The sequence below is a fragment of the Sarcophilus harrisii genome, chromosome 1 (genome assembly GCF_902635505.1).
Source record: "Sarcophilus harrisii chromosome 1, mSarHar1.11, whole genome shotgun sequence".
Taxonomy (NCBI): domain Eukaryota; kingdom Metazoa; phylum Chordata; class Mammalia; order Dasyuromorphia; family Dasyuridae; genus Sarcophilus; species Sarcophilus harrisii.
The window spans coordinates 292,140,787-292,155,599 of NC_045426.1; the positions used below are offsets into that span (position 1 = coordinate 292,140,787).

General features: G+C 31.3%; 1 protein-coding gene across 2 annotated transcripts in view; it reads left to right on the forward strand.

The window, feature by feature from the left end:
* Positions 1-14,813, forward strand: part of DCP2 (decapping mRNA 2) — a 77,137-nt gene that overhangs the window by 23,082 nt on the left and 39,242 nt on the right. For both annotated transcript variants that reach the window (XM_031943732.1, XM_031943742.1), the window contains exons 3-4: positions 5,547-5,674; positions 6,491-6,589. In XM_031943732.1, coding sequence (XP_031799592.1) covers positions 5,547-5,674; positions 6,491-6,589 — 227 coding nt within the window. The remainder of the gene's footprint in view (positions 1-5,546; positions 5,675-6,490; positions 6,590-14,813) is intronic.

A 14,813-nucleotide genomic window follows, 5' to 3' on the forward strand; every position in this document is an offset into this window, starting at 1 on the left:
TAGTTGATTTTGACCTATCTAGAAAGACCTCCAGTTTTCAAGTTTTCTGTCTTATTTAGCTAAGGACTGTGTTAGGAGTGAAAGATTTATTTGTTTGTTTGTTTTAATGTTGATTTTTTTTTTTTTATTAAAGCTACTTATTTACAAAGGATATACATGGGTAATTTTTCGAACATGACCCTTGTATAACCTTTTGTTGCAAATTTTCCCCTTCTTCCCCCCACCCCTTCCCCTATCTGGTAGGTAGTCCAATACATGTTAAATATGTTGAAATACATGTTAGATCCAATATGTGTGTACATATTTATAAAGTTATCTGACTGTGCAAGAAGGATTAGATCAAGAAGGAAGAAAAAAACGGAGGGGAAAAAATTCAAGCAAATAACAACAGATAGAGTTAGAATGCTGTGTTGTGTTCCATCCTCTGTTTCCATGGTTCTCTCTCTGAGTGTAGATAGTTCTCTTTATCACTCCACAAGTGAAACTGGTTTGAATCATCTCAGTGTTGAAGAGAGCCACATCCATCAGAATTGATCATCATATAGTCGTCTTGTTGCCATGTATAATGATGTGGTTCTGCTCATTTCACTTTGCATCAGTTCATATATGTCTCTCGAGGCCTCTCTTAAATCATCCTGCTGGTCGTTTCTTACAGAACATAGCATTCACATACCATAATTTATTCAGCCATTCTCCAATTGATGGGCAGTTTCCAGTTTCTTGCCAGTACAAAGAGAGCTGCGACAAACTTTTTTGCACACGTGGATCCCTTTCCCTCCTTTAAGATTTATTTGGTATCTAATCTCTGTAGAAACTGCTGGATCAAGGGGTATACACAGTTTGCTAACTTTTTGAACATAGTTCCAAACTATTCTCCAGAATGGTTGTATCCAATCACAATTCCACCAACAATATATCAGTGTCCCAGTTTTCCCACATTCTCTCCAACATTCATCATTATCTTTTCCTGTCATCTTAGCCAATCTGAGAGGTGGGTAGTGTTATCTCAGAGTTGTCTGATTTTTCTGATCAATAGTGATTTGAAGATTCATTTATTTTGCTAGGACTTTGCTCTTAATATTGTGCCTTTATTACTTGACTGTCAGGTGACAGGTTGGGTTGACCTTCTGAAACTCACTTGGAATCTTTCCAACTGCAGAATTTTGAATTTTTTTTTTTCTAGATTTGTACCCTTATATCTAAAGGGATACTTTTTACACATTTCAGAATATCTTCGTAGGGGTCTGAAGCTGAATTTGTCATTATAGAATCTGTTACTTTTGTTGCTACATTGTAATTGCAGAAGTTAATAACCTGTCAATTTAGAGTCTTCTGGGATAGAAGATAATTGGAAAATTTGAAAGAGCTGTGCATTTATCATTGTAGACCTTCCATCTAGTAATATAGAATATCACTTCTCCCTAGCTGCTTCTCTGATGGATTTTTTGATCCGTATTTTCTCATAGAGCAGAAGTTTTCAACTTTGGATCTGTTAACTTTAAAATTGATCATTACATTTCAATACAATTGTTTTCATTTATATTCTTGTGTATTTTGTATTGTACATTATATTGTGATAAGGGTTCCAAGACACACAAAAGATTAAGAATTCCTATGACAAGAGAGTATACATTAACTTTTTTTAAATTAAATTTTTTTTGGTCACATTTTATGTTCCAGTTTGTCTTTGTCCCTTTGTCATCCATCACACACTACAACAAGTAACTGTTTGAGAGAGATTTATAAATATGTTTACACATGTACTATACTATGTGTATTTCTATTAATTCTTTCTCTGTAGATGGATGGTATCTTGATTTGAATATTTATAGTACTCAGAATAACTTGGGGGTTCAGAATTATTTTTTGAATAACATTATTGCTGTTAATTGTTCTCTTGGTTCTGATCATTTCACTTTTTATTACTCCATGCAATCTTTCTATGTTTTTCTAAAATCAACTTAAATGCTAAAAAAATAATAATAATAATAACCCAAAATAGAAAAAGAAAAAAATTTTCATGTACACAACAGGGTCATAAGAGAATTCAAAATATGTAACAAATTTCCCTTGCAAGAAAGCATATTTAACAATAGAAGTCCATACTTTATCCTTTTTTCCCCCCTCTTTTCTCCCTTCCTGCCTTCCCCAAGTTTACCTATAGCATGGATGTGTTTATGTATACATGCATACACAAACATACATCTAAAACGGTATTAATATGGTTGACATATAATGTAGATTTCTCTCTTTTAATTGAATCTTTTTAAATTTGGATTTTTATCAGAGGTCTATGACTACTATTCCTAATAAATTTTGTGTATTTCTTGTTTCCTATTTCTGCTAACTCTTCTATTTTACTTCTAGCCTAAAGGCTAAAGCTTGCCTTGCTGTTATTTAACCTCCCTCCATCCCAAGGATCCCTCCTTTATTCTCTCCTCTGATCCTTTTCCTCCTTCTTTATCCCCTTTCCCAGTAATTTACGTACTTTATCCCATTTCCATTAACCTATATACCCTTTTGTATCTTCATTTGTATTCCCTCCCCCTCTTATTTCTTTATAAATTTAGGAAAATTTTATGTAGCTCTAGATGTGTGTGTGTGTGTGTGTGTGTGTGTGTGTGTACAGTGAGAGAGATCTTTTTTTAATCCATCCCTGATGTGAGAAGGATTTTAGGACTACCAGTCTTCCTCTCCTTTGTAATTTCTCTGTGTCAATTCTTGCTTTTCATATCATGTATATAACTTTTTTTTTTTTATTATAGCTTTTTATTTTCAAAACATGTATGGGGGCAGCTAGGTGGTACAATGAATGGAACACCAGCCCTGAAGGTCAGGAGGACCTGAGTTCAAATCTGGTCTCAGACACTTAACACTTCCTAGCTGTGTGACTCTGGGCGGATCACTTACCCCCAATTGCCTCAGCAAAAAGAAAAACACAAACAAAAACAAAAAAACCATGTGTATGGACAATTCCTCCACATTAACCCTTGCAAAACCTTGTGTTCCAATTCCCTCCCTTTCCCCCACTCCCTCCCTTAGATGGCAATTAGTCTAATGTAAATTAAACATGGCAGAAATATATAACATAATTCTTTGATGTTGACTCTTGGGTGTTAAATTTTCCATAAAGTTCAGGTTTATTTGCAACAAAATCCTTAAAAACTGGCAGTTCAGTCAATATTTAGGTTGTTAATTTTTTTTTTCATTCAATATTTTACTTAATCTTGCTGGATATTATCTTTTCAGTCACAACCGTCATTCTATAGGTCTTTGATATATAGTGTTCTAAGACCTGTAGTCTTTTATTGTAATCTCTTGTAGATCTTTTATGATTCTGATTGTGGTTCCAGTTTATTTGAATTACTTTTATATTTTTGCCTATAGAATTTAAAATTTTCTCATTGATCTGTGGGTTTTGAAGTTTAGCAATAATGTTTCTGTAGGTTTTCCTTGTAAGATCTATTTCAGGTGGTGACTGGTGGATTTCTTTTTTTTTTTTTTTAATTTTTTAATTTTGTCTTATACTAATACTTCAAGGACTTTATTTTTTTTACTGTATCCTGAGTCTATTTTTGGTTATAGCTTTCAGATAGTATAGTTATTCTTATGTTTTCTTGATCTGTTTTCTAGAACTGTTATCCAATCTGATTGGTATAAAATGGTTTTAATTTGCATTTCACAAATCAGTAATGATTAAGAGCATTTTTTCATATGGCTATTTATAGCTTTGATTTCATCAAGAAACTGCCTGTTCATATCCTTTGAGGAATTACTGATATTTTTAGAAATCTGACATTGTATTTGAGATATGAGACCCTTTGTCTAAGAAAGTGTACATAGGAATTTCCCCAAACTTTTCTGCTTTCCTTCTAATTTTGGCTACATTATTTATAAAACTTTTTAAAATTTAATGTAATAAGTTGCTTATTTTATAATCTCATAATGTTCTCTAATCTCTTATTCATAATTCTTTAAGTCTAATAAATAATATATCTCATATTCTAGTTTTTGTGATATATATCTTTCTATATAGGTCATGTATCCTTTTTGACTATATCTTGATAAATGGTGTAAGATATTGTTCTATATCCAATTTCTATTAGACTGCTCTCTGGTTTTTTTAACCTTTTTTTTTTAAAACCAAATAGCATATTCTTATCCCAGAAACATAAATCTCTATATTTGCCAAACACAAGGTCACTGTATGATAATTTACTACTGTGTATAGTATATTTATTCTGTTCCATTGATCTTCCTTTCTTAGCCAGAACCAGATAGTTTTCATAATTAATTGCCTTTTAATTTAGTTTAAGATTTAGTACTGCTGGGGGCAGCTAGGTGGCATAGTAGATAGAGCACCAGCCTTGAAGTAGGAGGACCTAAGTTCAAATCTAACCTCAGCCACTTAACACGTCCTAGCTGTGTGCCTCTAGGCCAGTCACTTAACTTCAATTGCCTCAGCACAAAAAAGGAAAAAAAAATTAGTACTGCTAAACCTTCTTCCTTTATATATTTTTTTATTAAGTCCTTTCATATTCTTGACCTTTTGTTCTTCCAAATGGATTTTTTTTTTTTCCTAGTTCAGAAGGATAATTTTTTCATAATTTAATTTGGATGACATTGAATAAGTAGATTAGTTTAGGCAGAATTGTCACTCACGAACAATTAGTATTTCTTCAGTTGTATAAATCTTAATTTCCATAAAAAGTGTTTTATAACCTTATTTATATAGTTCCTGTATTCGCAGATACACTTCCTAGTATTTTACATAATCTACATTTTATATGGTGTATCTCTTACTATCTCTTCTGGCAGGGTTTTGTTGGTAATATACAAAATTCTAGTAATTTATTTTAAAATGTTCATTCCTATTAAAGATACACGAAAGCATAGTTGCATAAGTTGATTTTTCTTTAAAATGATAAGTATCTACCTCAGGTATCTGTAGTTATTATTTATAAATGGTGATAAACCTTTTATATAAGATCAGAAGTAAAACAAGGATGCCTATTATCATTAATATAATTCAACATTATATTAGAAATCCTAGCAATATTAATAAGAGAAGAAAAAGACATTGAGGGAATCAGAATGGGTAATTAAGTAATAAAACTCTTTTAGGTGATATATATCGAAAATCTTAAGAGATTCAATGAAAAAGTGGTTGAATAATTTTAGCAAGTTAGCAGGATATACAATACCTACATTAATTCTTTCATAGTCTTTCTCTTATTGTATTAGTAACTCAGACATACTAGGGAATCTATTGTGTGTTCACTTCCAATTGTATATATCTTCAATATTGTTTTTGATTATAGCCTATCTTAAAGAAAAAAATAAATATAAAAAACTAACCATGATACATCCAAGAGTCAGGCTTTTAAAGTTTATTTCATAGGATTAAAAAATATATATTTCATATGAATGGTTTTATTTCTTTTGTCTGTATACTTTGTGTATATATATGTATTATATATATGCTTTATATATCCTATATATATTTTTTTTGAAAAACTAATTGGCTTCCTTGACATTACTTCTACTCTTCAGTCATTGTCCTTTTTTACTGCCTCAAGGTGAAGATGTGCAGAAAGTTTTAGATGAATGGAAGGAATATAAAATGGGAGTACCAACATATGGTGCAATTATTCTTGATGAAACACTTGAAAATGTGAGTGAAATTAAGAGTCAAGATGACATCTTTTTTTTCTTTTCTCAAGAGTATTTTAATTTTCCAATTACAAGTAAATATAGTTTTCAGCATTCATTTTTTTATAAGATTTTGCGCTCCACATTTTTCAGTTCCCTCCTTTACTTTCATCCTTTCCAAATCATCAAGCAATTTCATATGAATTATACAGGTATAATCATTTTAAACTTATTTCCCTATTTGTCATATTGTGAAAAAGGGAAAAAGCAAACAAAACCAAAAAAAGGTAAAAGTAGATGGCATTTTCTTTCCCATGTCTATTGGAATCATATACACTATTTTAAATGAACTAATTAGCCTTTAATTTAGGTAACTTTTTGGCTTAATTAAATATATCTTTTATATTACTGTTCTGAATTGAGGTTTTAAAGTAATAGTATTTGATTCTACAAAGAGAGTGAAATCCTGTGTTATATTTTTCTTCTTCCCTTTCCCTACCCCAATTTTGGTTTAATAGTGGTCCCTTGATTTTGGTATTTTGGTTCATTGGGACTAAGTAACAAATGCTGAGGAACAAAAATAAAGACAAATTACCCTTTCACTTCACAGCTGATTGGTAGTTTAACTTTATATTTAGGGAAATCATTGAATTCCATTTCAGATCTTTCTGATGACAACTTAATTGACAGAAAAATCCCAAATAATTCAATTGTTTTATTTGAGGATGTTTTATGTATTGTCAAGTGATTACTGTTCCAGGCACAATACTAAATTAGACATTTCTTATATGAACTTCAACAAATTATATTTATTTATGTTTTGCTTTTATTTTTTGAGGTATTATTGGTTCAAGGTTATCTAGCAAAATCAGGCTGGGGATTTCCAAAGGGAAAAGTAAATAAAGAAGAAGCTCCACATGACTGTGCTGCAAGAGAGGTAAGTTTGTGTACTGGTAAATGGTATTATTGGGCTATTATAACCAGTTTTTTTCTTTTCATTTTAGTGATCTGAATAATTCCTTTATCATTTCTTCCAGAATATAGCAATCTTCTTTTCTTTTCATTTTAGTGATCTGAATAATTCCTTTATCATTTCTTCCAGAATATAGCAATCTATTTGTGTGTTTGCCTTCTGATTTTTCTCACTTACATTTCCCAGTTGCTTATGTATTTTCAATTCCATTTATGCTTTTCTACCATCTACTGACCATATATTGTCTCATCATTTGTAGTAGGCATAAGCTAGAAGTCTTTTCAAGTAAGATCCAGGAGTCAAATAAGGATACCTATTATCACTAATATAATTCAGTAAAATATTAGAAATGCTAGTAACAAGAATAGAAAAAGAATTTGGGCTACCCAAATCAAAAATTTATTTGCCTATGGATATATAGTGTTACATTAACTCTTCTAACTTCTTTATGTGCGGGTCCAAAGAGAAACTGAGAGCCATTTTTCCATATAACTACTTTTTGTCTTTAAGTTTTTTTCAGTATATGACCTCTTTGGCCATTGGCTAAGACTTAAATTTGAGATACCAACTTCCAGTATTTACAAATTATCTAAAAAAACTCTTATTCATATTATTCTTCTGCCCTCTTTTATGTCACTCACTGAAAATGGGAAAATAGATTTATTTTATGAGTGATGGTCTTTAGTTAATGTCCATTTTACCTTACTGTTTCTTGGATTGTCATGTTATGTAGCAAATGTCCATTGCACTTATACACAGAGAAGTAAAAATATACTACATAGAGATTTCTTCAGAATCTTAATTTCTCATTTAGTACATAAATGTGATCTGCATTGTGGGTATTAAACTACTCTATCTTACTTCCTATTTTCTTTCCACCCAAACTGCGTTTGGAACTTTATTGGCATTTTCTTCTGTTTCTTTAAAAAAAAAAAAAAAGATTTAATACTTTTATTTTCCCTGTATTAACATGTAAAAACAGTTTTTAAAATTTGTTTTTAAAATTTTTTCAGTTCTCAATTTTCATTCACCTCCATTTGAGAAGGCAAGCAATTTTATATAAATTACACTTGTGCACATACATATTTCCATGTTAGCCATGTTGTTTTCACAACATAGACCAAAAAAAAAAAAAAAAAAAAAAAAGAAAGTAAAGAAAGAATATTTTTCAGTCTCTATTCAGACTCTATGAGTACATTCTCTGGAGATGGATAGCATTTTTGATGCTATCCTTTGGAATTGTTCTAGATAGTTATATTTCTGACAATAGCTAAATCATTCATAACTGATCATCATAACATTGTTGTTTCTGTACATAGTATTCTCATGGTTTTGTTCATTTCACTTAACATCATTTTATGTAATTCTTCTTAAGTTTTTCATTTCTAGCACAATAGTACAAAATCACAATCATATACAACAACTTGTTCAGCCATTCCCCAATTGATGGACAGCCTCTCAAGTTCCTTTATTGCCATCACTAAAAAATATTTTTGGTACATATAAGTCCTTTCTCTTTTTTTGTTTTTGATCTTTTTGAGGTACAGACCTAGTAGTAGAACTGTGGGTTTTATAGTCCTTTTACATAGTTCCAATTTATAGAATGGTTGAGTCAGTATACAATTTCATCACAGTGCATTATTATATCAATTTTCCCAAATCCCCTCCAATATCTGGCTTTTTTTTCCCCTCTCATATTAATTTCATAGGTGTGGGATGGAAACTCAAAGAGTTAATTGTATTTTGCATTTCTTTAATCAGTAGTGATTCAGAGCATTTTTTCATATGAAAATAGATAGCTTTAATTATCTTGTCTGAAAACTGCCTGTTCATATCCTTTGACTATTCATCAGTACCAAACATATATGTACTAAATGGCATAGTGTCCAAATTCTTGGAAGGAAAAAGTAAATGAGTTTGAAGAGAAAAGAAACAGTAAAATGTGGGAAACTTCAGTTTACATCTCCCACACTTACACAAATCTAAACATTACAATTTTAGAAGAATTAGATATGATATGCCTCTGGAAAAATTGGTTGGGAATTTTTATCCTGTCCCCCATTTAGCTTTTGATCACTTCGTCCTCTTTTCTCAGCTGAAGCTGGTATCTTCAAAATATTAACCATGTAGAGGAAAAAAAATCTCATAAACGTGCAATATAAAAATGATATTCAGTAAGGGTTCTTGAAAGCATGATTTAAAAATTAATAGAAAACTAATCTCAAAGAAAGAATGGGTCAAAGAACAAATCATACAAAAATCAATAATTACATTAAAAATAATGATGATAATGAGATAACATATCAAAGTTCGTTGAATGTAACTAAAAAAGTATTTAGGAGAGAAAATGTATATTTCTGACTGATTATATCAACAAAATAGCAAAAGCAAATGAATTAGTTTGGCATGCAACTAAAGAAAAAGAAACTAGAAAAAAGACAAAGTAAAAATTCCAAATTGAACCCCCAAAAAGAAATTGTCAAAATCAGAGGTGAAATGAATAAATAGAAACTCAAAAAACCATTGAACTTTGAAAGCAGAAGATTTAATGAAAAAATAAAAACAACAAAAATGTTCAGTTTCAGTCATGTTCAAATGATCATGATTTCATTTTGGATTTTCATGATGAAGATTCTGGAATGATTGGCCATTTTCCTCTCCAAAATCATTGGTTACTTTAAAAAAAGGAAAATCAAATTACCAGGTGAATGCACAACCAATGAAGATCAGTTAAAGCAATTATTAGGAGCTATTTTTTCCTATTTACAAACCATCAAAATTGACAAACTAAATGAGATAGTGGAATATTTACAAAAATATAAATTGCTCAGATTAGCAGAAAAGGAAATAGAATACTTACATAACCTTAGGAAGAGAAATTGAAGCCTTAGAAAGAAAAATTGAATATGTAATTAGTGAGCTTCCTAAGGGGGGAAAAAAAAAAAACACAATAATACATGGATTTTCAAGCAAATTCTACCAAACATTTAAAGAATAATTAATTCCAGTACTATGCAAAAAGTTGGAAAAAATAAATTGATCCTACCACATTCCTTATTTGATATGAATATTATTTTGAAAACTAAAGCTACAAAGAGCAAAAACAAAACTGTACACTCATTTCTATAATGAGTAGTGATGAAAAAATTTTAAATAAAACATCAGCAAGGAGATTACAGCAACATAAGAGCAGGGACCTTGATCCAAGGCAGAAAAGAGTGCTTGTGGTTCACTCACAGATCAGAACATAGGCCAGGAGGAGAATAATTATGCCCCTCCTCTCCTTAGATCATACCACCTTGAATGAACTGAATATTTACAGACTCTTACCATTATCTCTGAAAATAGCTGTACAAAAACTCAAAATGGGTTTGGGAAAATGTGCCTTCTCCACAACTCTTATTCCATCCCAGGAGCAGTGCCTTACTTAAAAATAAAGTTAAAAGTGAACAGTCTGAAAAAAATGAGTAAACAAAAGAAAAAGAACTTGACCATAAAGTTACTGTAGTGACAGAAAAGAACAAATTCAGAAGACAATGGCAGTTAAAATTGCTGCATCCAAAGACTCAAAGACAAACTGAATTGGTCTCAAAGATCCAAAAAGAATTCTTGAAAGAACTACCCATTTTTTAAAAAAATGAAATAAGAAAAATTGGGAAGAGAAATGAGTGATACAAGAAAGTTATGAAAACAATAGCTTGGCAAAAGAAACCAAAAAAATACTGAAGAAAATAACACCTTAAAAAATAGAGTAGACAAAATGGTAAAAGAGGCACAAAAAGCCACTGAATTGAACTCATTAAAATGCAGAATTAGTAACATGGGAAAAGAGGCTCGAAAATTTACTGAAGAAAATACCTTCTTGAAAAGTACAATTGACCAAATGGAAAAGGAAATACAAAAGCTTTCTGAAGAAAATAATTCCTTAAAAAATGAGAATTGGACTAATGAGTCCATGAGCCATTGAGACACAATAAAACAAAAATCAATAGAATGAAAAAAAAGTAGAAGAAAATTTTAAATATTTCATTGGAAAACAACTGATATGAAAATAGATCCAGGAGAGGTAATTTAAGAATTATTGGATTATCTGAAAGGTGTGGGTTTTTTTTTAAAATTATTTCCCAAGAAATTATCAATGAAAACTCTCCTGATAATTTTAGATCTAGAAAATAAAATAGAAATTTTTAAAAATCCATTGATCAAAAAAAAAAATCGATTGATCACCTCCTAAAAGAGATTTCAAAATGTTAAACTCTTGGGAATATTAAAATCAAATTTCAGAGCTCCCAAGTATTATAAGTAGCCACAAGAAAATAGTTCACAGATAATGGATATATGATGTCCAGTCAGAATAACACAAGATTCAATAGCTTCTATATGAAAGTATTAGAGAGCTTGGAAAATGATAATCCAGAAGGCAAAAGAACTAGGATTACAAACAAGAATAATCTCTGTAGCAAAACAGTATAATTTTTTAGGGGAAAAAATGGGATATTCAGTGAAATAGAAAACTATGAAAAGACTAGAGCTGAATTGAGAATGTGACTTTCAGATATAGGACTTATGAGAAGTTTTTTTTTAATAGCATTTTATTTTTCCACATATATGAAAACTAAAGATAGTTTTCAACATTCATTTTTTAATAAAACTTGGTGTTCTAAATTTTTCTTACCTTCCCCTTCTGTAATACAGCAAGCAGTCTGGTATAGGTTAAATATGTACAATCCATTTAAACATTTTTAATATTTGTCATTTTGTGCAAGAAAAATCAGACTAAAAGGAAGGAAAGAGGGAGGGAGGAAGGAAAGAAAGACAGACAGAAATAATGAATGAACACTATGCTTCCATCCACAGTCAGTGTCTGTAGTTCTCTCTGGATGTGATTGGCATTTTACATCAGAAGTCTGTTGGAATTGCTTGAATCACCACATTGTTGAGAAGAGCCAAGTCCATCATAGTTGATCATCATATAAATTTGTTGTTATTGTATACAATATTCTCCTGATTCTGCTCACTTCACTCAACATCAGTTCATATAAGTCTGTTTAGGCTTTTCTGAAAATCAGCCAACTCATCCTTTCTTATAGAATAATAATATCCCATTACATTCATATGCCATAGTTTATTCCATTCCATAGAATATGCCATTTCCAGTTCTTTGCCACTACAAAAAAAACAAAATTTTTACACGTTGGACGTTTTTCATCTTTTATGATTTCTTTGGGATAGAGACACTGCTAAATCAAAGAATATGCATGGGATATGTTTTTGAGCCCTTTGGGATAGTTTCAAATTATTCTCCAGAGTGGTTGGATGATTTCACAACTCCATCAACAATGCATTAGTGTCCCAGTTTTCCTTCATCTCCTTCAAAATTTATCATTATCTTTTCCTATCATCTTAGCCAATCTGATAAGTGTGAGGTGGTACCTCAGAGATGTTTTAATTTGCATATCTCTCATCCATAGTGATTTAGAGCATTGCTTTTTCATTTGACTAGAAATGGCTTTAATTTTATCATCTGAAAATTGTTCATATCCTTTGATCATTTGTGTAAATTTGAATCAATTCTCTACATATTTTTAAAATCTAGCCTTTATCAGAAACCCTGGATGTAAAAATTTTTTCCTAGTTTTCCTTCTTCCCTTCTAATCTTGGCTGCATTGGTTTTGTTTGTACAAAACTTTTTTAATTTAATGTAGTCAAAGTTATCTATTTTGCTCAAGAGAAGTTTGAAAAGGAAAATAGGAAAAAGAAATCAGAGAACTTAATGTTAAACTGTTTATATTACTGAGAAAATGATAGCTTTAAGTTTTTAGAAATTCCTAATTATTGGGGCATTTAGAAGAGTATTCATGTATAAGTTGAATATGATTAGATGATAGCTAAAAATATAAAGAGTGTGAAAGAAGATTGTATTAGGAGAAGAGGAAAGGAAGAGGTAGAATGGGATAAAGTAGTTGACATTTAAAAGGCATAAAAGTACTTTTATGTTTCAGGGAAAGATGGGAGGTATTGGGAAGAATGAACTTTATTTTCTCTTTATTTCTTGGGAAGAATGAACTTTATTTTCTCTTTCCCTCCCTCCTTCCTTCCTTCCTTCCTTCCTTCCTTCCTTCCTATCTACCTGCATGCCTCCCTCCCTCCCACCCACCCACAATTGGGGTTAAGTGATTTGCCTAGGGAGTGCTACATACAGCTAGGAAGTGTTACGTGTCAGGCCATACTTGAACTCAGGTCCTCCTGATTTCAGGACTGGTTATCCACTACTCCACCCAGCTGCCCCGAATGGACTTTATTTTCATTGGAATTGTCTGAAACTGAGAATAACATAGCACTCAGTTGGGTACAGATTACTATTATTATATAGGAAACTAAGAGGAAGAAGGATAAAGGAGAAAAGGGTGGAGAATGGAGCTGATAGAAGGAAAGGTGGACTGGGGGCACAACAGTCAAAAGTAAAACACTTGAGGATAGACAAGATGAAGGCAAGAGAGAATAGGGGAAAATTGGATGGAAGGAAATGCATAGTAAGTATAACAAAGAATTTCATAGTAAATTTCTCTAATAAAGCCCTTTTTTTCCTCAAAATATATAGAGAATTGAATCCAATTTATAAAAACAAAAGCCATTAACAATTACTAAAGGGATATGAAAAAAAGTAATGATGAAGTAATCAAATTGACTTATAGTTGTATGAAAAAGATGCTTAAAATCACTATTGATTAGAGAAATGTAAAACAGTTATGAACCACCTATCACTTGATACTTGACACCTATCAGAATGGCTAATAAGGAAAATGACAGGTTTTAGATGGGATGTGAGAAAATTAAGACTAATGCATTGTTACTGTGATTATATCCCAAAGAGATTATAAAGAAGGGAAAGGGACCTGTATGTGCACGAATGTTTGTGGCAGCCCTTTTTGTAGTGGCTAAAAACTGGAAACTGAATGGATGTCCATCAGTTGGAGAATGGCTGAATAAATTGTGGTATATGAATATTATGGAATATTACTGTTCTGTAAGAAATGACCAACAGGATAATTTCAGAAAGGCCTGGAGAGACTATACCTAACTGATGCTGAGTGAAATGAGCAGGACCAGGAGATCATTATATACTTCAACAACAATACTATATGATGACTCAGTTCTGATGGACCAGGCCATCCTCAGCAAATCTAGATCAACCAAATCATTTACAATGGAGCAGTAATGAACTGAACCAGCAATGCCCAGAAAAGAACTCTGGGAGATGACTAAAACCATTACATTGAATTCTAATCCCTATATTTATGCACACCTGCATTTTGATTTCCTTCACAAGCTAATTGTACAATATTTCAGAGTCTGATTCTTTTGTTCAGCAAAATAACGTTTGGTCATGTATACTTATTGTGTATCTAATTTATATTTTAATATATTTAACATCTACTGGTCATCCTGCCATCTAGGGAGGGTGGGGGTAAGAGGTGAAAAATTGGAACAAGAGGTTTGGCAATTGTTAATGCTGTAAAGTTACCCATGCATATATCCTGTAAATAAAAGGCTATTAAATAAAAAAAAAAAAAGACTAATGCATTGTTTCTAGAGTTGTGAATTGATCCAATCATTCTGGAGAGCAGTTTGGAATCATGTCCAAATTATTATAAAACTGCATACCCTTTAACTAGATAATACCACTAAAGGTCCTTATCCCAAAGAGTGAAAAAAGAAAAAAAAAAACCCATATGGGCAAAAATATTTTTTGATACCCCTGAATTTTGGGAATAGTCAGACAAGTCATAGTAATTGATTATGATAGAATGGTTTATACTCTTAAGAAATGATTAGCCAGATGACCTTAGAAAAACCTGGAAAAACTGATACGGAATGAAATAAAGAGAACAGTAATATTGTGTGATGATTGTCCTAAATTTATGGTGAGTGAGTCGGGTGTATGTGTGTGTGGGTGTGTGTACAAAAAGACATGCACATGTATTTGAACCATCTCCCTACTACTCTTATTGGGGGAAAAAAAATTATAATAAACATGTAGTTGTTTTATTTTGCATCATTACACAAAGCATAGGCCGTGACCAAAATATGTCATCTCCTTTTTGATTCTGTCAGAAATTAGGTAGTATAATTAATTATTGAAAATCTTGGTTGATAATTGCTTTGATGATAATTAAAAAAAAATTTT